Below are 25,854 nucleotides of genomic sequence, written 5' to 3' on the forward strand. Positions count from 1 at the left end.
AGAGACCAAGTTCAAATCCCAGCTTCATGACTTATTGGCTATTATGGTTTGTATTATGTCCCTCAAATACGTGTGTTGATTTGGCTAGGTCATGATTCCCAGTATTGAGTGATTATCCACGATTTTGTCATCGGATGTGATCATCCTATGTGTTGTAAATCCTAACCTCTGTGATGCTAATGGGCGGAAACTATGGTGGCATAGTGGTTAAATGCTACGGCTGCTAACCTAAGTGTCGGCAGTTCAAATCCGCCAGGCACTCCTTGGAAACCCTATGGGACAGTTCTACCCTGTCCTATAGGGTCGCTATAAGTCGGAATAAGGCAGGGCTGGAGGCAGTTACGTTCATGAGGCAGAACTGAATCTATTTGATTAGGCAGTATCTTGAGTCAATCTCTTTTGAAATATAATAGAGAGAACTGAACAGAGAGGAGGGGGACCTCATGCCACTAAGAAAGAAGTGCCAGAAGCTGAGTATGTCCTTTGGATCCAGGGTCCCTATGTTGAGAAGCTCTTAGACCAGGTGAAGATTGATGACAAAGACCATCCCCTAGAACCGGCAGAGGGAAAAAGCATTTCCTGGGAGCTGGTGCCCTGAATTCAGACTTCTAGGCTCTTAGACTGTGAGAGAATAAACTTGTTCGTTAAAGTAATCCTCCCGCAGTATTTCTGTTGTAGCAGCACTAGATAACTAAGACACTGGTTAAAACCTTGGGCCAGTTATTTAACCTTTTATCACCTCCTAATGAGGCTAACAACCCTGTAGGATCCAAAAAACCAAAACCAAACCCATTGCCATCGAGTCGATTCCAACTCATAGCGACCCTATAGGACAGAGTAGACCTACCCCAAGGAATGGCTGGTGGATTCAAACTACTGACCTCCTGGTTAACAGCCAAGCTCTTTTAACCACTGCACCACCCTGTAGGATAGTTGTGGCAATTAAATATGATACCATGTGTATGGTGCTTGGCAATCATTCTCATCAAATGCTGCTTATTTTCTCTGTTAGCTGGCGCTATGGCTTCCTCCACAGGGGATCATAAGCACAGAATTCTGTGCCGCTATGACTCTCACCTTGATACCCTAAAGCCCCAACGCATGAATCTGTGTCATAAACCTTGATTCCTAGGTTACTGGGGTATTATCCTATAAACCACTCTTGCTTATGGAGCAGGTTCCTACCCACACACCTGCCCTTCCAATGACATAGTTTCCTGCTTGGACATTCAGCCTCTCCAGGCTACAGTATCTGCCATTTCCCCCATAATGGGATTTTCTAATACCCGCTGCTGGAAGTCTAAAATTCTACCCCTAGAGACACCACCCAATTAGACTAAGGAATTTTTGGCCATGATCCCAAATTCAGATTCCTACCCTTTAGCTAACTGGGTGGATTCATGTGAGTCTACTGCATGCTTAACTCACAAACACTTAAGAATATAACTGGGATTACTGATGCCCCTGGCATCGGAATTTGGCGGGCTCCTCTAACCACAGATTAATACTTTTTTTTGGGGGGGGGCAAGAGGAGGTGTTCTTAGCTCCCAAATCTGTTGTAGATCTAACTCCTCTCCCAGTGAAACTCCTTGAGATTGTATAAATCCCACACATTATACTACCTCCATTTTGTAGTTCAGCTTCTGCCTTGATAGTGAGCCCAAATCAGTTCAGCTTTGATATTAGCTTTTTTTTTTTTTTTGGAATGCTGATAGCTGAATGCCTTTTCAGCGCCATCCCTGCAATGCCTCAGCTTGTGCATATTCAATGATTCGCTGAGCACATAGGTTACTATCATAAGTACTATCGTAAGTAAATACATCTATATGACTAAGTATGTCATATATATTTTGATATGATTATGCACCTTAAAATATAAGCAAGCATCCCCAAAATAATTAGTTAACATGTCCTTATGGGTTTTATATTTTGAAATTTTACCCATTAGTTGAAGTATAAATATACATATATACTATTTCAAGATTAAAATATACAGTAATGATAATTGTAATCACTGTTAATTTTATACATAAAAACAATCTCTAAGATTGTTAAGAGAAAATGTTGGTTATATAATTTTAAGAAGATTATATCTCCAGTTTGAGTCAACAGAGGCTTATAAAATTTTAACAGTAATACAAGACAGGATAATGGAGATTAGATTTCCTCATCGTCATAGTTAAAGTCGTTGTTTTCCCAAACAGCAAGTTTGCTTTGTTGTTGTTACTTGCTGTCCAGTCGATTCTGACTCACGGGGACCCCATGTGTGCAGAGTAGAACCGCTCCACAGAGTTTTCAAGGCTGTGACTTTTTGGAAGAAGATCGCCAGGTCTGTCTTCCAAGGTGCCTCTGGGTAGGTTCAAAACACCAACCTTTGGCCAGTAGCTGAGGCTTAACTGTACCACCCAGGGAACTCCTTTCTAAAATATTTGCAGAACTTTTTAAAACCATTTGGTGTGCTAGAATACACAGCATCAGATAAAATAATCTTCAAGAATTGTATCTGATTTTTAGCTATTTAATTTCATTCATATCATGAGTTTTTGCAGGAAAAATATCTTCCAGTAATTTTTCACTTCTTGTGAGGAGGAATTTAAAACAGAACATGGATCTTTCCAACTTAGATTTTGGAACTGCTTTTTCATGTTCTTGTAGAAGAACATAAAAAATGGAATATTTGCTATTACATATAAAAGACAGCTGGAACAAAAGAAAACCTTTTTACCTTACCATACTTTGCAGATTACAATACCAGCATAGCTGGATTTACTAACCACCAACAATTGCCTGCAAAAGAAGTTAATTTGCTCCTGAAGAACTCATCAAAGTGATGTGCCAGGAGAGGGAAAGCATTTCTCACATATCCAGCATAAAGATTTTCTGTCATTCGTTCCAAGGAAAAATCTTGAATTGGTATGGATGCAATGAAAGCTGAGGAGATGGAAATTTAGATAATGTTATTTTTAAAACTAAACACACGCTCCACTGCCACACTTACAGATCAACAGTTTAAGGACAAAAATGTTTGTGTAAAGCAAGTGGTTCATGAAAATATGTTAGAAATACGACTGTGTGTCTCTGTATGCCTGCATGTGTGTATAGGGGCAACAATCTTTGTTTGTCTTATGAACAGTAATAGTTTAATCCTGAAACATTAACAAGCACCCTTCTTTAGTTAAACCAGCATTGTCAATGCAGTAGTCCGAATTTTCAAAGACATTTTCCGTTTTTCTACAAATTTGTCGAAAAGATAAGTATGCTGCTGTTGAGTCGATTCTGACTCATAGTGACCCTATAGGACTGAGTAGAACTGCCCCATAGGATTTGCTTGGCTGCTAACTCAAAGGTCAGCGATTCGAATTCACCAGCCACTCCCTGGAAACCCTATGGGGCAGTTCCACTCTGTCCTGTAGGGTCACCATGAGTCAGGATCAACTGGACAGCAATGGGTTTGGTTTTTTTTTTTTTTATTAACTTTTATTGAGCTTCAAGTGAACGTTTACAAATCAAGTCAGTCTGTCACATATAAGTTAATATCCATCTTACTCCTTACTCCCACTTGCTCTCCCCCTAATGAGTCAGCCCTTCCAGTCTCTCCTTTCGTGAAAACTTTGCCAGCCTCCAACTCTATCTATCCTCCCATCCCCCCTCCAGAAAGGAGATGCCAACACAGTCTGAAGTGTCCACCTGATACAATTAGCTCACTCTTCATCAGCATCTCTCTCCCACCCACTGTCCAGTCCCTTTCATGTCTGATGAATTGTCTTTGGGGATGGTTCCCGTCCTGTGCCAACAGAAGGTTTGGGGACCATGACCGCCGGGATTCCTCTAGTCACAGCCACACCATCAAGTATGGTCTTTTTATGAGAATTTGGGGTCTGCATCCCACTGATCTCCTGCTCCCTCAGGGGTTCTCTATTGTGCTCCCTGTCAGGGCAGTCATCGATTGTGGCCGGGCACCAACTAGTTCTTCTGGTCTCAGGATAATGTAGGTCTCTGGTTCATGGGGCCCTTTCTGTCTTTCGGGCTCTTAGTTGTCATATGACCTTGGTGTTCTTCATTCTCCTTTGCTCCAGGTGGGTTGAGACCAATTGATGCATCTTAGATGGCCACTTGTTAGCATTTAAGACCCCAGACGCCACATTTCAAAGTGGGATTCAGAATGTTTTCATCATAGAATTATTTTGACAATTGACTTAGAAGTCCCCTTAAACCATGGTTCCCAAACCCCCGCCCTTGCTCCTCTGACCTTTGAAGTATTCAGTTTATCCCGGAAACTTCTTTGCTTTTGGTCCAGTCCAGTCCAATTGAGCTGACCTTCCATGTATTGAGTGTTGTCCTTCCCTTCACCTAAAGCAGTTCTTATCTACTAATTAATCAGTAAAAAACCCTCTCCCTCCCTCCCTCCCCTCCTCGTAACCACAAAAGTATGTGTTCTTCTCAGTTTATACTATTTCTCAAGATCTTATAATAGTGGTTTTATACAATATTTGTCCTTTTGCCTCTGACTGATTTCGCTCAGCATAATGCCTTCCAGGTTCCTCCATGTTATGAAATGTTTCACAAATTCGTCACTGGTCTTTATCGATGTGTAGTATTCCATTGTGTGAATATACCACAATTTATTTACCCATTCATCCGTTGATGGACACCTTGGTTGCTTCCAGTTTTTTGCTATTGTAAACAGAGCTGCAATAAACATGGGTGTGCATATATCTGTTTGTGTGAAGGTTCTTATTTCTCTAAGGTATATTCCAAGGAGTGGGATTTCTGGGTTGTATGGTAGTTCTATTTCTAACTGTTTAAGATAACGCCAGATAGATTTCCAAAGTGGTTGTACCATTTTACATTCCCACCAGCAGTGTATAAGAGTTCCAATCTCTCCGTAGCCTCTCCAACATTTATTATTTTGTGTTTTTTGGATTAATGCCAGCCTTGTTGGAGTGAGATGGAATCTCATCGTGGTTTTAATTTGCATTTCTCTAATGGCTAATGATCGAGAGCATTTTCTCATGTATCTGTTAGCTGCCTGAATATCTTCTTTAGTGAAGTGTGTGTTCATATCCTTTGCCCACTTCTTGATTGGGTTGTTTGTCTTTTTGTGGTTGAGTTTTAACAGAATCATGTAGATTTTAGAGATCAGGCGCTGGTTGGAGATGTCATAACTGAAAATTCTTTCCCAGTCTGTAGGTGGTCTTTTTACTCTTTTGGTGAAGTCTTTAGATGAACATAAGTGTTTGATTTTTAGGAGCTCCCAGTTATCGGGTTTCTCTTCATCATTTTTGGTAATGTTTTGTATTCTGTTTATACCTTGTATTAGGGCTCCTAATGTTGTCCCTATTTTTTCTTCCGTGATCTTTATTGTTTTAGTCTTTATATTTAGGTCTTTGATCCACTTGGAGTTAGTTTTTGTGCATGGTGTGAGGTACGGGTCCTGTTTCATTTTACTGCAAATGGATATCCAGTTATGCCAGCACCATTTGTTAAAAAGACTATCTTTTCCCCAATTAACTGACACTGGGCCTTTGTCAAATATCAGCTGCTCCTATGTGGATGGATTTATATCTGGGTTCTCAATTCTGTTCCATTGGTCTATGTGCCTGTTGTTGTACCAATACCAGGCTGTTTTGACTACTGTGGCTGTATAATAGGTTCTGAAATCAGGTAGAGTGAGGCCTCCCACTTTCTTCTTCTTTTTCAGTAATGCTTTGCTTATCCGAGGCTTCTTTCCCTTCCACATGAAATTGGTGATTTGTTTCTCTATCACCTTAAAAAATGACATTGGAATTTGGATCAGAAGTGCATCATATGTATAGATGGCTTTTGGTAGAATAGACATTTTTACTATGTTAAGTCTTCCTATCCATGAGCAAGGTATGTTTTTCCACTTAAGTATGTCCTTTTGAATTTCTTGTAGTAGAGCTTTGTAGTTTTCTTTGTATAGGTCTTTTACATCCTTGGTAAGATTTATTCCTAAGTATTTTATCTTCTTGGGGGCTACTGTGAATGGTATTGATTTGGTTATTTCCTCTTTGATGTTCTTTTTGTTGATGTAGAGGAATCCAAGTGATTTTTGTATGTTTATCTTATAACCTGAGACTCTGATAAACTCTTCTATTAGTTTCAGTAGTTTTCTGGAGGATTCCTTAGGGTTTTCTGTGTATAAGATTATGTCATCTGCAAATAGAGATAATTTTACTTCCTCCTTGCCAATCCGGATGCCCTTTATTTCTTTGTCTAGCCTAATTGCCCTGGCTAGGACTTCTAGCATGATGTTGAATAAGAGCGGTGATGAAGGGCATCCTTGTCTGGTTCCCGTTCTCAAGGGAAATGCTTTCAGGCTCTCTCCATTTAGAGTGATGTTGGCTGTTGGCTTTGCATAGATGCCCTTTATTATGTTGAGGAATTTTCCTTCAATTCCTGTTTTGATGAAAGTTTTTTATCATAAATGGGTGTTGGACTTTGTCAAATGCCTTTTCTGCATCAATTGGTAAGATCATGTGGTTTTTGTCTTTTGTTTTATTTATGTGATGGATTACATTAATGGTTTTCTGATATTAAACCAGCCTTGCATACCTGGTATAAATCCCACTTGATCGTGGTGAATTATTTTTTTGATATGTTGTTGAATTCTGTTGGTTAGAATTTTGTTGAGGATTTTTGCATCTATGTTCATGAGGGACATAGGTCTATAATTTTCTTTTTTTGTAATGTCTTTACCTGGTTTTGGTATCAGGGAGATGGTGGCTTCATAGAATGAGTTGGGAAGTATTCCATCATTTTCTATGCTTTGAAATACCTTCAGTAGTAGTGGTGTTAACTCTTCTCTGAAAGTTTGGTAGAACTCTGCAGTGAAGCCGTCTGGGCCAGGGCTTTTTTTGGTTGGGAGTTTTTTGATTACCGTTTCAATCTCTTTTTTTGTTATGGGTCTATTTAGTTGTTCTACTTCTGAATGTGTTAGTTTAGGTAGGTAGTGTTTTTCCAGGAATTCATCCATTTCTTCTAGGTTTGCAAATTTGTTAGAGTAAAATTTTTCGTAATAATTTGGTATGATTCTTTTAATTTCAGTTGGGTCTGTTGTGATATGGCCCTTCTCGTTTCTTATTCAGGTTATTTGTTTCCTTTCCTGTATTTCTTTAGTCAGTGTAGCCAGTGGTTTATCAATTTTGTTAATTTTTTCAAAGAACCAGCTTTTGGCTTTGTTAATTCTTTCAATTGTTTTTCTGTTCTCTAATTCATTTAGTTCAGCTCTAATTTTTATTATTTGTTTTCTTCTGGTGCCTGATGGAATCTTTTGTTGCTCACTTTCTTTTTGTTCAAGTTGTAGGGACAGTTCTCTGATTTTGGCTCTTTCTTCTTTTTGTATGTGTGCATTTATCAATATAAATTGGCCTCTGAGCACTGCTTTTGCTGTGTCCCAGAGGTTTTGATAGGAAGTATTTTCATTCTCGTTGCATTCTATGACTTTCCTTATTCCCTCCTTGATGTCTTCTATAACCCAGTCTTTTTTCAGGGGGGTATTGTTCAGTTTCCAAGTATTTGATTTCTTTTCCCTAGTTTTTCTGTTACTGATTTCTAGTTTTATTGCCTTGTGGTCTGAGAAGATACTTTGTAATATTTTGATGTTTTGGATTCTGCAAAGGTTTTTTTTATGACCTAATATGTGGTCTGTTCTAGAGAATGTTCCATGTGCGCTAGAAAAAAAAGTATACTTTGCAGCAGTTGGGTGGAGAGTTCTGTATAAGTCAATGAGGTGAAGTTGGTGGATTGTTGTAATTAGGTCTTCTGTGTCTCTTTTGAGCTTCTTACTGGATGTCCTGTCCTTCTCCGAAAGCGGTGTGTTGAAGTCTCCTACTATAATTGTGGAGGTGTCTATCTCACTTTTCAGTTCTGTTAAAATTTGATTTATGTATCTTGCAGCCCTGTCATTGGGTGCATAAATATTTAATATGGTTATGTCTTCCTGATCTTGTCCCTTTTATCATTATGTAGTGTCCTTCTTTATCCTTTGTGGTGGATTTAAGTCTAAAATCTATTTTGTCAGAAATTAATATTGCTACTCCTCTTCTTTTTTGCTTATTGTTTGCTTGATATATTTTTTTCCATCCTTTGAGTCTTAGTTTGTTTGTGTCTCTAAGTCTAAGGTGTGTCTCTTGTAGGCAGCATATAGACGGATCGTGTTTCTTTATCCAGTCTGAGACTCTCTCTTTATTGGTGCATTTAGTCCATTTACATTCAGCGTAATTATAAATGTTTAGTGTTGTCCTTTTGATGCCTTTTTATTTGTGTTGTTGACAATTTCATTTTTCCACATACTTTTTTGTGCTGAGACGTTTTTCTTAGTAAATTGTGAGATCCTCCTTTTCGTGGCGTTTGACTTTATATTTGTTGAGTCGTTACGTTTTTCTTGGCTTTTATCTTGAGTTATGGAGTTGTTATACCTCTTTGTGGTTACCTTATTATTTACCTCTATTTTTCTAAGTAAAAACCTAACTTGTATTGTTCTATATCGCCTTGTATCACTCTCCATATGGCAGTTCTATGCCACCTGTATTTAGTCCCTCTTTTTGATTATTGTGATCTTTTACATATTGACTTCAGTGATCCCGTTATGAGCATTTTTTTTTTAATTAATCTTAATTTGTTTTTGTGATTTCTCTATTAGAGTTGACATCAGGATGTAAGCATTCTGTAAATTAGTTTTTTATATTCTGTATCTGATAATTCCAGGATTGTATCTTCATTTGGGAAAGATTTTGATTCTTTTGTTTGGGGGGTTGTAGAAGCTGTCATGGTCTGCTTCTTTATGTGGTTTGATATGGATTGCTGTCTCCGAGCCATCACTGGGAAACTTGTTTTTCCGGAAAATCCGCTGACTGGGACGCTGGCTCCAGGCCCCAAAAACAGTCGCTGCTTCCCCGTATTTGTTCGTTTTCCGTCTCTAAATCTGTGTTTGTTGTTCAGGGTTCATAGATTGTTATGTATGTGATCGATTCACTTGTTTTTCCGAGTCTTTGTTGCAAGAGGGATCCAAGGTAGCGTCTACCTAGTCCGCCATCTTGGCCCTGCCCGGGTTTGGTTTTTTGATTTAATCGTTATAGAAGCCGATTGCCAGGTTTTTTTCTCTTGCAGAGCCACTGGTGGGTTCAAACCATAGATATTTTGGCTAGCAGCTGAGCACTTAACAATGTGCCACCAGGACTCCTTAAAGATAAATATATAAACATTAATTCTCATAAAGTTTATCATTTTTCATCAGTTCATTGAGTTCACTGAGAAAATAAAGAAGTAACTCCAACTTGTATGTGCGTGCAACCACTATCACTATTTCCAAAAATTTCCATTACCCCAACAGAAACTCTGTACCCATGAAGCAGTAACTTCCCATTCTTCCCTCTCTCCAACCCCTGGTAATCTCTAATCTACTTTCTGTCTCTATGCATTTACCTGTTGTAGATACTTCATATAAAAAAAAAAAAAAAATCCAAACCCGTTGCCATCAAGTCCATTCTGACTCATAGCGACCCTATATGATAGAGTAGAACTGGCCCATAGAGTTTTCAAGTGTTACCGGAATAAGGTTCTTACCTCTCACCAGTCAAGAATGAGCAGGTAAGGCAAGTAGTCTTCCACATGAGCAAAGCTTTATTGAAGAGGCTTGCAAGCGGAGACAAGGAGGGCCTAGAGGAACGCATACCCTCATCTCACAGAACAAAAGACAGGTCTGAGTTTTTAAAAGTTCCCAGGTAGGAAAGGACTCATGTTTATTCATAGACACAGGTGGGGATACGTTAACTAAGGTGCGCGTGCAGCAGCTTTTCAAGATGGTTCCCGTCCCGGAGGCCTCTTGGATTCGTAGCGGGACTTAGTATGGGGTCTCCTGTCTGCGCAGTCTCCCGCTCCCCAGCTTCGATTCCCCAGCTGGGGCTGTAGCCCCTCACTGCCCTTGGTGGACGGTCACACAGCTGTCACAGCTGGATGTCCTGTGCATGGCCCTGGGCCTGGTCTTCTCCAGCTGCTTCTGAAAGGCAACTTTAAAGAAGTTTGCAGGCTACCCTGCCCCATTGTTCTAGGCAATGGCTTTGTTTCTGTACCGCGTCCCATTTCTTGTTACTTTGCAGATTTGCAGGCCCCTGTTCGGTTCCTTGTCTTACCAAGTCTCTAGGTTCCACACTCAACCCATTACCTCCCTGACAGTATAGTCTGTTTCTCTTTTACTTGCTTCTCCTCTAACCACAGCAGCCTCTTTGTTATTTCCCAAACAGGCACCCTTCGATCTCAGGGCCTTTGCTCCCTGTCTTACAATGAGCACTTGGTAGATCTGAACTGCCGACCTTTTGGTTAGGAGCTGTAGCACTTAACCACTACACCACCAAGGTTTCCAAATATTTCATTTATGTGGGATCATATGATATTTGTCCTTTTGTGTGTAAAGATATTCAGAAACATCCTTTTAAAGCAGGGCACAAAGCTTTAGGTTATAGAATTATTTTTTAAAAAATGCATCAAAAATATTTAGGCTGGGGGGGGTAATTCTTTGCCTTAGTCAATTACTCCTGGAGAAGAGAGAAAGCTTAATCTCTTTAGTAGCAACATCACCATCAGCAGTACCTACATCAACAAATCTAGCTATAAATATATTTAGCTCCTCTAATGATCTCAGTTGAAAGTAAATTAAAAAACTCCAGTTTGATATTAATATCCCATGAGGAGTATTAATATCTAAGGTTGTTGCTTAGACATATTGCCTTAATCTGAAGCGGGTTTCACATGAGCTCAAAGTCTTTTCTTATTCTACCCCAACTTCTCTCACTCATGTTTGTTGTCTACTAAATCACTACTACCGTGTTTAGAAGGCCACTCTGACAATGTTGATGGCTGGACTGAAGATCATGTCTCTCATATTTACCAAGGCTACTGACCCTTGAAAATCCAACAAAACACCACATTTTTGGCAGGTGCCAAAGTCATCTATATCCTATTTCAGAAATGAGGGCATCTTAGTTTCCCAGTGCTGCTATAACACAAATAACACAAAGGCCAACCTCCAAAGGTATATTGTTAGCACACGAACAAGCAAATATCACAAGTTGTCAATGCCTGAGCCTAAGGAGCAGACTGTCTTGGAGGAAATCACGCAACCAGGCTCACTGGCTTCACTCTAAGTTATTATTAAAAACTTAAGTGGGCACCCTTTGATGTTGTTAGTTGTTGGCTATCAAGTTGATTTTGACTGATGACAACCCTGTGTGCAGAGTAGAACTGCTCCATAGGGTTTTCAAGGCAGATCAGCAGGGTGGGTGAATTCAAACCACCAACCTTTCAGCTAGCAGTACATCACTTGTACCACTCAACCAAAAAAAACCAAACCCGGTGCTGTCAAGTCGATTTCGACTCACAGTGACCCTATAGGACAGAGTAGAACTGCCCCATAGAGTTTCCAAGGAGCGCCTGGCGGATTCAAACTGCCGACCCATTGGTTAGCAGCCATAGCACTTAACCACTATGCCACCACCACCCAGGGACTCCTAAGTAGGTACCCAACACTACCTAAAAAGCCTACTATATTTTTCTTGGTAAGCTGGCTTTTCCACTCTTGGAGACATCAACTTCACAGTTTCTCCTTTTTCCTCATATATTTCAAATTCTTTCTTTTGCTTAGTTTTACTCATTTGGAAAGAACTCCCTTATCGTGTCAACAACAAATCTAGTTTTAACAGTACAGATACCCACTCTTACCACCTGTTAAAATGAAGAATATCCTTATACTTATGTAAGGCTATCTTAGTTATCTAGTGCTGCTGTAATATAAATACCACAAGTGGATGGCTTTAACAAACAAATTTTATTTTCTTAAGGTTTAGGAGGCTAGAAGTCTGGATTCAGGGTGCGGGTTCTAGGCAAAGGCCCTTGTTCCTTGGTTCCTTGGTGATTTTCATGTGGTGTGGCATGTATCTTCTCCCATCTCTGTCTGTTCACTTGCTTTTTACTCTGTTTTACACCTCAAAAGAGATTGACTTAAGACATACCTTACACTAATACTGTCTCATTAACATAATAAAGAAAACTCATTCCCAAACAGGATTACAAACACAGATACAGAGGTTAGAACTTACCATACATATTTTTCGGAACATAATTCAATCCATCACAAAGGCCAACCTCCAAAGGTATATTGTTAGCATACAAACCAGCAAACTAAACACACACACTACTTTTCTTTGGGCATATAGACCACTGTGTCCTCCAGCAATTCCTCTATTTCTATGCTTCCCTTTATAATAAAACTTCTCAAAATAGCTGCTAACATGTTGTTTTCACATCTATTTTGTGATTACTACCCACTGTTTATTTTTCCATTTCCTTGGAGGGAGCTTTAGCTGCAGATCAGCTTCTCTTTTAATATTGAGCTTGGTACACTTCTTTTGTTTCTTGGTGTACATCTCTTTGGGTTTATCCTCCTTGGGGTTCTTTGAGCTTCTTAGATTCGTAGATTCATGCCTTTCATTAGACTGGGGAAATTTCCTGCCATTATTTTCTCAAATATTCTTTGTTTCTTTTTTCTGTCTCATCTCCTTCTGGAATTCCCATGATGCAGATACTAGGTCTCTGGTTGTTATCCCATAATTTCATTAAACTGTGTTCAGCTTTCGTGAGTCTCTGTTCTTGCTGCTCTTCAGTGTCTGCAATTTTAACTATTCTATCCTCTAATTCACTGATTCTTTCTTCTGCCTGATTAAATCTGTTGGTTAGTCCTTCTATTGTGTTCCTCATTTCAGTTATTGCCCCTTTCAGTTGCAGTATCTTTTCTGAGATCCTCATTCTGCTCTTACAGCTTTTATTTCTTTTAGTCATCCATATTTTCTATCAGTTCTTTAATTATGTTTAATGTTGTCGTATTATATTCATCCATTTTTTTCATTATTTGGTCATCCCTAGATGTGCTTTCACTCCCTATGTCATGTTCATTTGGATGGGCCATTGTTTCTCTGTCCTTTGCGTGTCTTGTGATTTTTTTGTTGGGGCACTGAAATTTTTGAAAGTGTTAACTTTCTCCGTTTTCCCCAGTATTTGGTATTTTTGCCTGCATTAGTTCCTGTAAGAAACTCTTAGGTGGGCAGAGCCTTTGGTCTTTGCTTACCATTTCCTCTCCCTCTCTGTGACAGCTTCTGCTCCCTCCCTTGTTAACTGGGATTCAAAAGTTCCAGATCTCATTTTCAACTTTCATTCCCTCCCAAACACACCAGAAAACACACTGTGGTCTGTTTACCAGTGCACACCACTACTCAGGCGAAATATTATGTACTATTGAGGGGGCACAGCTCCCATCTCTGTTATTACTTCCTTCCCTTCTCTGTTTCTGCAATCACATTTTTAGTCACAAAATCCACATTCAGCAAGCCCTTTTTGGGGCTGGGTGTTGCCTTCCAGTTTTGCCTGAGGTTTCCTTCTGTGGGTCCTGCTTGTATCTGAGCTGGCATCAGGGGAAGCACTGGCAGACTTTCCCCATTTCAGGAGGAGGAGGGGCTGGCACTCTCCAGAAGGACCTCCGGAAGATGTCTTTTTGGTTTCAGAGCCCCAGTAGCCCTGTGGTGGTTGGGGGAGCAGTCTCCACCTAGGTGACCCCCGCCTGTCTCTACTGTAGAGAACCTTCTGAAGGAGTTTGTATCAGTCCACCAGCCAACAGTTATTGGTTGGGGGAGGGGTAGTCACACTCCAAATGGACCCCCAGGGAGGTCTTCATTGTTGCTATTAGAGCCCATCCTGTAGTGTGCTGGCTGTGGGTATAGCCTCCACTCAAAATGCCTGCTTTCTAGCACACGGCAATCTCGGTCAGCAGTCCTCAGCACCTACTGTAGGAGGGAGCAGACAGACCCAAACTGACCCCCATGGAGGTCTGTCCTGTTGGTTTCAAAGGCCTGAGCTACAGGGTTCACTGGGAGGCAGGTAGAGTATTAAGTATGGGAGCAGATTCCACTGCAGGGGCCTTCTGTAGCAGTTTGCAACAGCCTGGCAGGCAACAATTACCATGTCGGGGAGGGGATGTCATCCTCTGGTCATATCTCCATGAGTTTCCCCGGAAGACTGCTGGCTGTGAGTGCAGCCTCCACCGAAGACTACTGTTTCCTAACACACAGCAGCCTCAGTCAGCAGTCCTCAGTGCCAACTGGAAGTGGGGGCAGACAAACCTTAACCGACCTTCTGGGAGGTTTATCCTGTTGGTTTCAGAGGCCAGAGCTATGGGATGCACAGACAGGCAGGAAGACTGCTGGCTATGGGGACAGACTCCACTGCAGGGCCCTTCGGTAGCAATTCACAGCAGGCTTGCAGACAACAGTGTTTGGGTGGAGGAGGGGCTGTCATGCTCCAAATGAACTTCCAGGGAGGTTTGCCTTGTTGGTGTCAGAGTCCTCCCTATAGTATGTTGGCTGTGGGTGTAGCCTCCACTAAAGCTGCCTTCTTCTTAGCACACAGCAGACTCAGTCAGTAGTCCTCCGCCCTGACCAGAACAGGGAGCAAATAGACCTGAGCTGACTCCCCAGGAGGTCTGTCCTGCTGGTTTCGGATGCTTGAGCTACGGGGTATGCAAGGGGGCTGGCAGAGTGTTTTCTATGGAAGCAGACTTCCCCACATGGGCCTTCTGTAGCAATCTGCAGTAGGCTTGCAGCTGACAATGTCCAGGTGGGGGAGACACTAGTACATTCCAAATGGACCCCCAGATATCTTGTTGCGATCAGAGCCTCCCAGAGTATGTTGGCTGGGCGTGTAGTCCACTCAAGAAGCCTGTTTCCTAATACACTGCAGCCTCAGTCAGCAGTCCTTAGTGCCAACCAGAAGGGGGACCAGGCAGCCCCAAACTGAATCCCCAGGGGGGCCTGTCCTGTTGATTTCAAAGGCCTGAGCTATGGGGTACACAGGGAGGCAGGTAGAGTGTTGGCTATGAGAGCAGATTCCACTGCAGGGGGCCTTCTGTAGCAATTCACAGTGGGGTTGCAGCCAACAGTGTTCAGGTGGGGGAGGTGCTGGCACACTCCAGATGGACTCCTGGGAAGGTTTGCCTTGTTGATTTTAGAGAAGTTTGAGATCCTGTCTCTTGTACAGGCAGGGAGTATGGTAGTTAGGGAAACAGACTCTTTTTCTGGGACCACTTCCCTAATTCACACAGCTGGTGGCCTCCATGGCTGGAGGGAGGGGCAGGGACCATTGGAGAAGCAATTTTCCTACCTTATGCTACTCATTGTTGATTTGTTGATTCTTGCCTATGTGCAGTTCCCCACCACTTTCCTCTACTTCCTGATTCAGAGTCCCTCAAAGCCAAGTACCATTTCTTTGTATTTCTTGTGGTATCTGTGGGGTAGGATTGGAACTATGATTTGTTTATGCCACCATCTTCCCAGAATTCCCCCTTCCTTTGCTTTTTGTAGCAGGGCCATCTCTGTGAATTGCACACGTTTTGTCAGACAGAGTCAAAAACTGTTCTCAATAACGTAAAATAAATTATAGGAAGAAAAGCTCAGCAAAGCACAACCTTTGCGAAACACAATTGTGAGAAGAGCAGGAGAAACCAGTGCCACAGAAGGTGTGCAGAATGATTTATGCAAATGCACACTAAGGGTTTGTAGTTCAGTTTTCCCAGAGCTAGCTTTCAGTAGTTGAGTGTGCAATGCCACGGAAAACACACACGAATGCATAAATATATCTATGTGTACTATAATGGGTTGTTTAAAGAAAAATATTTCAGAGCTAAATAACATTATAAAAAAGCAGTGCTGTGTGGGTTAATGTTAACTAGATACACCATGCAATGTGCTTCTTGCTGGGGACAAAGAAATGAAATTGCATTCCAGTCCTCCAAGAACTGAAATCTTAACAGGAAAGAGACCACTTAATAAAGTCTATAATACGAAGTGGGGAGTAAGCTGCTCTGCTGTAGGAGGGAGAGAGTTAGGACAATTTTCACAAAGGGGACGTTAGGGTGTGTGCCAGACAGTCGAGGAAGGGAAATACTTTTCAGTAGAGGAAGCAGCATGCACAAAAGCATGGAAGAATGCAAATGTTAAAACATCTTCACTGAATTATGAGGAATCTGGTGACTGGACTATAGGGAGCAAAGAAATGATGCTAGAGATGAGCTTGAGATCACATTCTAGATAATTTTATTAATCATGCTAAGGGATTAAAAAAAAAAGAAAAAAATTTTTTTTTTTTTTTTTTATTAGATATAGGATTATCCTGTAGTCAGTGTGGATCTTTTGAAAGGTCTTAAGAGGAAGACTAACATTACTAGACTAGCTTTGGCCTTTGAGAAAGATCATGTCCTGGCATGTGCAGAACGGGTTGAAGGGGATGTGACTAGATCGTAGTCTAGTCCCACCCAAAGTCCAGAGGAGAGGCAGATTCTAGAGATTTCCAAGAGGAATAATGGATGGGATTTGGCACCTACCTGTTTATTCAGTTATTCCAGTAGCTCAGTAACTACAAACAAAACTCTTTGCCGTGGAGTCTATCTAGACTCACAGTGACACTACAAAACAGAGTAGAATTGCCCCATAGCATTTCCAAGGCTGTAATCTTTACGAAAGCAGACTGTCACATCTTTCTTCCATGGAGCAGCTGGTGGGTTTGAACTGCCAACCTCTTGGTTAGCAACCAAGCACTTAACCACTGTGCTACCAGGGCTCCTAACTCAGTAACTACTTTAACAGATGTTCTAAATATCCAGAAATGGGGAGTTGGTTAAATGAAGTATTGTACATTCATACAACAGAATGCCATGTAGCCTAAAATGTTGCTGCACAGCCATATAATTACCATGGAAAAATTTTCATCATATATTGTTGATTTTTAAAAAGCAAACTAAAAACTATATGATATAATCCAATTTTGTATAGAAATCTTTGCATACCAACCTATTATTTTCTCATAAATTTCTAGAAGTTGAATTTTAGAGTCAGAGGACTAAAAGTATAAAAATACATATATAGATGTGCATAAAATTTATTACACAGAAAAAGCGCTGTTAGGTATATACTACCATGATTATTGGACTTTTAGGTTGTTTTCAATTTCATGATATCCAAAGTGGTCGCACAATTTTACATTTACACCAGCAGTGTCTGAGGGTTCCAATTTCTTCACCTCCTTGTCAATGCCTGTTATTATCTGACTCTGATTCTAGCCATCCTAGTGAGTGTGAAGTGTTATGTTGTTTTGATTTTGATTTGCATTTTCTAATGACTAAATTAAAAAAAATAATAAAAAATAATATATTTTTTTTTTTTTAAATAATGTGGTGCATCTTTTCATGTATTTTTTTGGCCATTTGCATATTCCTTTGGAGAAACGTATTGAGATCCTGTTGGGGCAATACTATGAGCAAAAACTTTAGGTTGAGAAACATTGTAGATGTATATAGGAAACAATAAGAAGTTAGGCATTGCTGGGTCATAAATTTTAAAGTACAGTTTAGGGAGAGAAATGGCTGAAGAGTAGGACAGGGACCAATCTCAAAGAGACTTGACTGCCATATTAGAACCATGGAGAGATTTAAAATAGGGAGATGGCACTGTCACTGAAGGAAACTCCAAGTTTTCTTTGTTAAAAGAGCTGTTTTTGTTTTTGCCACAATATGTCCAACCCAAATAATGAATCATTTGAAGTTCCCCAAAAAGTACGTTCCTTGACGATTCTGTTCTTTTTTCCTGAAGGTATCTTCTCTGTTAAAAAAGCCTCACCCCCACTTCAGGCCAGGTAAAACATGAATACATGTCCTCTGTGCAAGGTGCTGTCAAAGCATACAGTGGCTGCATTGTAATTGCCCATTGGACCATCTTTTCCACTCTTCTGAGTTCCTTCAGGGCAGGACAGTACCTTTTATTTCTGAACCCCACTGGCATTCATAATAGAATGGATAAAGAAACAAAACATATAAGTGACATTGTGGATGACAGGGAGAGTGATGTAGACGGGAAGAAAGATAAATATGGATAAAAAAGCTGGTTAAAAGTCTGGCATCCTGAATCTTTCTGTTCTCTTTTCCTGTGTGCAGTTATGCTTAATTACTTTTCTGTGGGGCTTTTCTAGCCATGGTCTTGTGACTCCCACACAGATGATTGGGAGTGAGTGTGCAAATAAGAAAATTATGGCCCACTGAGGTGATTGGTCAGTTTTGCCTTAAAAGAGAGCCTATTCTGGAGCAGAGAGGAGAGCCCACCACCAGCAAAGCAGAAATCGACAGCAGAGACCTGCAGGAGATAGCACAGTGTGCTTCCTGGGCCCATGGAGCCAGAAAGCTGAGTGCCTCTGGACAGAGACTGAGAGCCAGGGGGAAGTCTACGCCTGACCCACGAATTTGGGACTTGCCAGCCTATACAACCAGGTGAGCCATTTCCTTTATATGGTTGGTGAGTTCTGTGAGATGCTGCAGTGACTTAGGGAACCCTCAAACGGGAGGGACAGTACTGAGGCTAGAGGGAGTAGCTGCCGTTGCAGATGATGGAGGAGTACAGCTGCTTGGAAAAGTTAGACACTTGGCACATCTTTAACCTCTGCCTTGTGGGAAACCAGGTTCTGCTGTTCCTTGTATACGAAGTGATTCGTTTACTGTGCCATATAGTTGATGAAGTCTGCAATGTCTTACACTGTGGCATGGTAAAGCTTTAGTTAATTCAGTTCCTATCTCCTGACCCAGCCTTTGCATGACTCCCTGCACTCTTGTATACTATCCAAATTATTCACCCTGGGGCATACAAATCCTTTTCACCCATTGTTTTATGCTGAAAGCCAGGTGACTGGAAGCTGTCTTTTCTGAGAAAGTTGGTAAAGAAGGAAGGGAACAAGCCTGCCAATATAAAAAGTGAAATGCTCTGGGCTAAACCTTCAGGTTCAATGATGACCTTTTAAGATGATGTTACCTATGCTTCCGTAAGGCTCTTAAACTACATATACAGAAGTGACACATAATTCGAATTTAGATGACCTACCGAAAAGTCGGCAGTTCAAACCCACCAGCCAATCCACAGTGTGGTAGCATGGCTCAGCAGTCTAAGGCACTGGATCAGTCTCTGCAGGGGTGTGGGTTTGAATCCCACCACTGCCAACTTTATTATAAATTGAATCCATCTAAGAACAGACTTTGCAGGTCTCAGTTGGAACAGCTGCCTGAGGCTGGTAAAGAAGGTATTTAATGTAAAGAAGGTATTTAATTCCCTGGTGGTGGAGTGGTTAAGGCAGTGGACTGTGGTTCGAAACCATCAGTGGCTCTGCAGGAGAAAGATGTGGCAGTCTGCTTACGTAGAGATTTATAGCCTTGGAAACCTTACAGGGTCGCTATGAGTTGAAATCAACTCAGTTGCAGTGGGTTTGGTTATACAGGAAGGAGCCCTGGTAGTGTACTAGTTAAGAGCTCAGCTGCTAACCAAAAGGTCAGCAGTTCAAATCCACCAGCTGCTCCTTAGAAACCCTGTGGGGCAGTTCTACTCTGTCCTACAGGGTTGCTGAGTCAGAACCGACTTGATGGCATCTAACAACAAGAAACAGAAGTATGCTACAAATAACCTAAGTTGGCTTTGCAACTGCATGCTGTGATAAAAGAAAATGTTACAGCTAAATCTTTATAAACTGGCCCTGAGACATAGGTAAACTGTAATCAACCTCCCTTATCTCTGACCTTGAAGATACAACATATAGCTAATCTTTGACCTCAAAAAGAAGATGTAATATAGACACCACCTAGCCCTTAGCTTTGAGTCCAGATAAGAAAATTATATACAAACCCTGGATTTCAACTCACTCAACAAGAGAAGGCAGAGGCAGAATACTTCTCTAAAGTCTGACACTCTCTGACTGAAGCCCTGCCAGAAATGAAGACTGAGGCTTTGCCTGCTGCCACTGACCTTGGACCCCAGCTATGAGAGACCTCTGCTGAGGGTGAGCCATTGGTCAAGCCTTCCTCCTGACACTACTTGTTAAATGTAAACACATGAAGTCTAAAGAGCTGGACTCTAACTATTGGACTAATCTTATATTGTCCTGATTCTTTGGTTCTAAGTGAATGTCTGTGGTCTTACATGCGTGCCTTCCCATGACTACCGTGCAATAAACTAAACGAGTTGACGCGTGATAAAGCTGAGCATTTCTTTACTTACTTTAGAATAAAATCCAACAAGACAGATGAGTTCAAGCTACTTTGTTATGATACCACGTTTAAGAATAAAAACATTTAAATTTATTCTAAACATGAAAACTTGTATGTATAGAAAGTGCTTTACAAAGAAAACGCCATTAATTAAATTTAGTATCTTTATAAATTTTTTCTTTTTGAGAGTTAACTCAATTTCTTCCATCTTTACTCTAGTGAACTGATACTGTATGAACCAACATGTCATGATGTTTTTAGTCAATTACAAACGCATTGTTAGTTTTAGCCACTGTTAGTTGTTTTGTCTTATTTTTCTACCAAATTTATTTTTCCTAATTTTAGGGTTTTCAATGTTACCACTACAATCTGATTTTCCAATAGGTCTTTTTAACTAAAACAGTGTCTGGTGTGCAGTTTTAGCCATTGCCAGTATTATTATGTTGGCTATTTCTTTCAGTGACCTTTTCATCAATTAGATAAAAGACGGATAACTTGTGTTTTTATCTGTAAGCAAAAAGTAAAGATCATTAATGGACAGTGTAGATCTGGGTACTTGGTTGGTCCAAAATAACAGACTCGAAACATGCTTTATGGCGAGTTGCTACCTTTTTTTTGGATCAGAAATCTTTCTTTTTGTAAATGTGACAGGCTTATGTTTTTATATTTTCTTTTTATCTCCATTTTGTTTTTCCTTAAATTTACTAAAATTCTCTGAAAAGATAAGTTTTTCTCAGATATTTTAAGAGGATTGTCCATATAATGATTTTCCTTATCAAGCTCTACTCAATAGAATTTCTGCAGGGTTGCATTTCGTATGTAACAATGACTTTACACTTTCCTAACGCACTTTTCGAATTTTACATTGAGGTCCAGAAGATCAAACCTAAAGCTCGTTTTATTTTTTAAATTTATTCTGGACATCGCAAGTGAAAAAAACTTTTTCGATTACTCATTTCTATTTTTCATTCTTTAAAAAAACTATCTTTTTTCTTAAGAGATGTAAAACAAAATTTCTACAGACTGATAAGTCAAGGCAGGAGGTGGGATTCTAGGATTTTGATAGAATCAGGACAATCCAAACCTCCTTTGTGAAAAGGCATTTGGTATTGGGAGTGCTTAAAAAACATCAGAAGACTGGAGGAAGGAAAGAACAGATCTTCACCACATGCCTGAGCTATTATTCTACCCTACACAGATCTCACTATGTGAACCATGCTTGGTGTGAGGCTTAAACCAAGAAACACAGGTTTTAAAAGAGAGCAGGCCCCACAATAACATGCTCAGGAGGTGCTGGCTATCATTCTTTAAATCATAAAAACCTAACCCTTTGCTGGGTGCTGCAGATAGAAGACACATTCCTATCCTTAAGTGGCTCATTTTGGTCAGGGCAACTGACAATCAACAATTACATCATAGTGCTTATTAAGGGCTGAGACAGGGGTCAGCCCAAGCTACTATAGAAGCACATAACCTACAGCAGTGTTCCCAAACTTTTTTGTCTTAAGACCTCTATTTCTTGTTATGTGCCACTGAGTCGAATCTGACTCATAGCAACACTACAGGATAGAATAGAACTGCCCCATAGCCTTTTCTAAGCTGTAATCTTTACAGGAGGACATAGCCAGGTCTGTTCTCCCACAGGGCCACTGGTGGGTTTGAACCTCTGACCTTTCTTTCCATTAACAGCTGAATACTTGGCCATGTGCCACCAGGACTCCTTAGGAGCTGAGGGACTCCCAAGAACTTGTTGTTTATATGGGCTATATCTTTTGATACTTAAAACCAAAAAAAAAAAAAAAAAAAAACCCACAGTCAGTAGAGTCAATTCCAACTCACACTGGAATTGCTCCATGGGTTTTCTTGCCTGTAAACTTTACCCATCTCCAGGCCTTCTGCAGTGGCACTGGGAGAGTTTGAACTGCCAAACTTTGGATTAGTAGTTGAAAGAAAACTATTTATGCCACCTTTACCATCTTAAAAATTAAACCTGAGAAAAATTAAAAATATTAATTTATTTAAAAATAACAATAAAACCCATTACCTGTTACCATACTTATTTTGAAAAAAATACATATTTTGAACAAAATTTAATGAAAAGAGTGGCATTGTTTTAAACTTTAACAAACTTCTTTAATGTCCAGTTTAATAGATGGCTGGATTCTCATATCTATTTCTGCATTTAATTTGTTGCTTTGAAAGAAATACAACCAGAATGCTCCTTAGAAGCGAGGATGGTGAGACTTCTGTCCCTTACTTTGGAAATCAGGCAAGGCCAAAGGCTAGAAAAGGGCATCATGTTTGGTAGAGGACTAGCAAAAATGAAAGAAACCCTCAATGAGATGGACTGGCACAAAAGCCACAACAATGGACTCAAACGTACCAGTGATCATGGAGATGGCACAGGACCTGGTAATATTTGGTTCTGTTACACATAAGGTCACCATGAGCTGGAGCTGACTCATGAGCAACTAACAACGACATATGCTGTTATGATTGAAGGATATGAAGAAAACTTGATCTCATACACATTAATTGGCAAAGGAATTGAGAATCCTTTGAACGGTCTTTGGGACCCCTCCAAGATATCTTCGGACCACACTTTGAGAATGGCTTAGACTTTGGAAAGGAAGAACGTTTCCTGGAGGAGGCATCCTGAAGTCCTGAAACAGACCAGATGTTTGGGAGTGTAGTGACGGTGCAACGGGCTAATGGTGTGGCTTTTGTGCAGAGCTGTTAGGAGGCACGCTTATCTATCATTCTGAAAAAACACACCCTATTAATAAAAAGTACATTGCGGGGCGGGAGAACAGCTTTGTCCATGAATATATTCGCTGTGAAGTCTTAGAGCTTATTACAGTCGAGAAAAAGCGATCACCTACTGTCTTACCCCCGCTCATCCACTATGTGAAAGCTGGAGGCTCCCATGCTGTGTCTGGCGTCCTCAGAGAACCGGGAAGGGCGCGGAAGCACAGTGGAGCGTGGCGGGTCGGGCTCCGCGGGGGCGCGGCGCGGCGCGGCGCGGCTCGGGAGGCCCCACAGCGCGCAGGCGCGCCGGCGGCGCAGGCCGCGGACCCCGGAACGGTAAACAGTGAGGTCACGTGACGCGGACCCGCTCCAGCCCCCGCCGCACGCCTATGGCTGCGGGGTCTCGCGCCGCCGCACGGTCCCCACGAGGCGAGCGACCCTCGGGCCCTGGGCGGCGGCGGCTGCAACGAGGACAAGGAGGGCGGCGCGGAAGCCAGGAATAGTGTCGTCAGCAGCAACCGCTCAGGCACGGGAGAAAAGGAGGCTGTGGCAGCGACGCCGACGTCCTGCGCGTACCCCCTCTCCGCGGCACCCACCGGGCCCCCCTTCCTCCTCCTCCTCCGCGGCGGCGGCGGCGGCGGCGGCGGCCACGGCCACCATCTTCCTCCTGCTGCCAGTGGTAGCGCTCGTCTGGCGGAGCTGGGTGAGTTGCGGCTCTGGCCGCGGCCAGGGAGACGGGCAATCCTCCCCTCCCCCAATCCCTTTCACACGCACAGCGCCTCCGCGGGACTCCCCACCCCTCCCGCGGCGCACACTCAGCTTCTTTATCCCGCGCAGAGGGGAAATCGCCTTTCGGGCCTCTTGCGCAACGTCCTCGGCCTTCTCTGGCCGCGCCTCCGCTGCCGGGGACCGTTTAGAGCGCGGGGTGTGGAGGGAGTCGAGGCGGCGCGGTCGTCAGGCGGAGAGGTCGGCCCGCGGCCTCTCCCCGGTCTCGGTTCCCGGGCCCTCGGCGGCGAGTGTGCCTCGCTACCGCCGCGCGGGCGCGCAGGCCTGGAGGCCAAGCGTGTGCTGCTAGAAGAGCCCGGGCCGCAGCCCTCCCGACCTGGCCCTTCGGGCCTCTTCTCTGTCGGGGGGCCCAGATATCAAGCATTGGGGCCCAGGGTCCGGGAAGAGGGGATTGGCCTTGGTCGCAAGGCTGAGGGCGGCCCCCGCTTTTGGAGAGGGGAGTTGGCGCTCCATCCATCCTCCTGCTACCGCGCGCTTTTGTGCTCGGGACTCAAACTGTCGACTCCTTTTGCATAGTTTGAAATGAGAAGCCTGGAATCTTGCTTTCCGAGAATACGTGTAATTTAATGAACCACTTGTCGATACGTGTGTGTTAATGGTGCTAAATAACTGATCACCTGACACCGTGGGGGTGGGGGGGTGGGGAAGGAAGGCGAGAAAGGGAGAGAATGTTGGTACCGCGTACAGTCCAGCGTCGCTTCTTTCCCCAGAAATGTGTTGCCTGGTCAGATGACCTTTCCCATCTTTGGATTTTTAAAATGCCATTTTCCAGAGACTTATTCGAGGTAATTTTCATGTGTGATTATTGGTGCTGTTGAGGAATCATTCGTAGACTGTGATCATGGATAGTCACTAATGTAAGTGGCAGCAATGCCACGTTATCTGCATAATTCTAATTTTTCATTACATGTGGAGGTATTTTAAAAAGAAACATCGATAATTGAGCCATCCCCAAATACGAACCTTACAACCTTGTTTTAAGTTAAAATAGTTAAAAAAAATTCAGTGAACTACTTTCAGAATATTTAAATAGGACATTTTCTGTTCAGTTACTATTTTGGAGTTGAACTTGTCTTTTTCCGAACTGGTTGGTTGAGATACTCCAAAGCTATGCCTGCCTTTTCACTCATTTTCTACCCTTTTTTTTTTTTTTTAAAAAACTCTTGATCGAAGTGTGTGGTATTGTGAAAATGTAGGAGATTTTGTGTTTGTGTTAGGGAAGAGAGATGTGAGTCAAAGAACCGGGAAATCTTTGAAACATTTTTCTGTTTTTGAGTTTAATCTTTATTCTAGTACAAAAGGTGTGTAAAGATCGCTTTTATTTAAATTGTCATTTTAAATATTTGTTACCACTTAGACCGTTTATTATTATTTTCTTTCTATTGTGTTTACTGACCTTATATTACCGTAATGATGGGTGTTGCCTCCATCATAACCATCATTATTATTTTCAAATACGTACTCCATTTTCTGATAATAGTAACCAAACTAAAGGGAGGGGAGGATGGGCTTTTAGGAGCTATTAATTACTCTAAGCCACACACAATTCCTTAGCGGCAAAAAGACTTTGTGCTCTGTTGAAGTACGGGCAATTTTTAAGTATGCAGAATCACAATCTTAGATTTTAAGCTTTACTTGATAACCTTAACCGTGACTCAAAAGGACAACAGATGAGTTAGTGATGGGATCAAAATTTTCCCCTGTGCTATGCATGCTTTATAGGTCCATTTATTGAAGAGCATAAAAATGTGATTTATGACACTTTTTGCATCCTACTTTGGGAGAGTGGTGATCTCCCTTATGTATCATACTGAATTTAGTTATGCATTCTGTGTTCTTGGGACAGGACTCAGATTACTATGCTGATCCTTTGGTATACTCATCCGTTGCATGTTTATATAGGTTAAATCTAAAAAAAGAGAAGCTGTCTGTAAATTTGAGGAATAGGTTTTGTCAAATGCTAATTTTAGATTAAAAAATTGAAGGAAATTATTTTCATAATTTAAAATCATTATTACAGTTTAAATTATATTGAATATTGGAATCAGCTAGGAAAGGTTGATAATCTTTTTAACACAGTATCTTATTAATAAAACTGTATCACCGATAAAAGTTTGTAAGGCAGCAAGTGACAACTTGGATTACTGCAAAATTATCTTAAGAGCTTAGATATGGGGCATACT

The 25,854-nt window shown here is 41.5% G+C and overlaps 1 protein-coding gene and 1 long non-coding RNA gene across 6 annotated transcripts in view; one reads left to right on the forward strand and one right to left on the reverse strand.

The window, feature by feature from the left end:
- Nucleotides 1–23,161, reverse strand: part of LOC135231618 (uncharacterized) — a 62,741-nt gene extending 39,580 nt beyond the window's left edge. For both annotated transcript variants that reach the window (XR_010322398.1, XR_010322397.1), the window contains exon 1: nt 23,028–23,161. This is a non-coding gene — a long non-coding RNA (uncharacterized LOC135231618). The remainder of the gene's footprint in view (nt 1–23,027) is intronic.
- Nucleotides 23,162–23,268: 107 nt separating this feature from the next.
- Nucleotides 23,269–25,854, forward strand: part of PHF3 (PHD finger protein 3) — a 97,004-nt gene continuing 94,418 nt past the window's right edge. Inside the window, exon 1 of one of the 4 annotated variants that reach the window (XM_064287752.1) lies at nt 23,269–23,588. Coding sequence is in view for 2 of the 4 variants with exons in the window: in XM_064287745.1 (XP_064143815.1) it covers nt 24,401–24,456 (56 nt within the window). In the remaining 2 variants the exon portion in view is untranslated. Of the gene's footprint in view, nt 23,589–24,313; nt 24,457–25,854 lie in introns of those variants that run through there. The other 3 variants (XM_064287764.1, XM_064287745.1, XM_003404406.4) reach the window with 3 other exon arrangements.

The sequence above is a fragment of the Loxodonta africana genome, chromosome 1 (genome assembly GCF_030014295.1).
Source record: "Loxodonta africana isolate mLoxAfr1 chromosome 1, mLoxAfr1.hap2, whole genome shotgun sequence".
NCBI classification, from domain to species: Eukaryota; Metazoa; Chordata; class Mammalia; order Proboscidea; family Elephantidae; genus Loxodonta; species Loxodonta africana.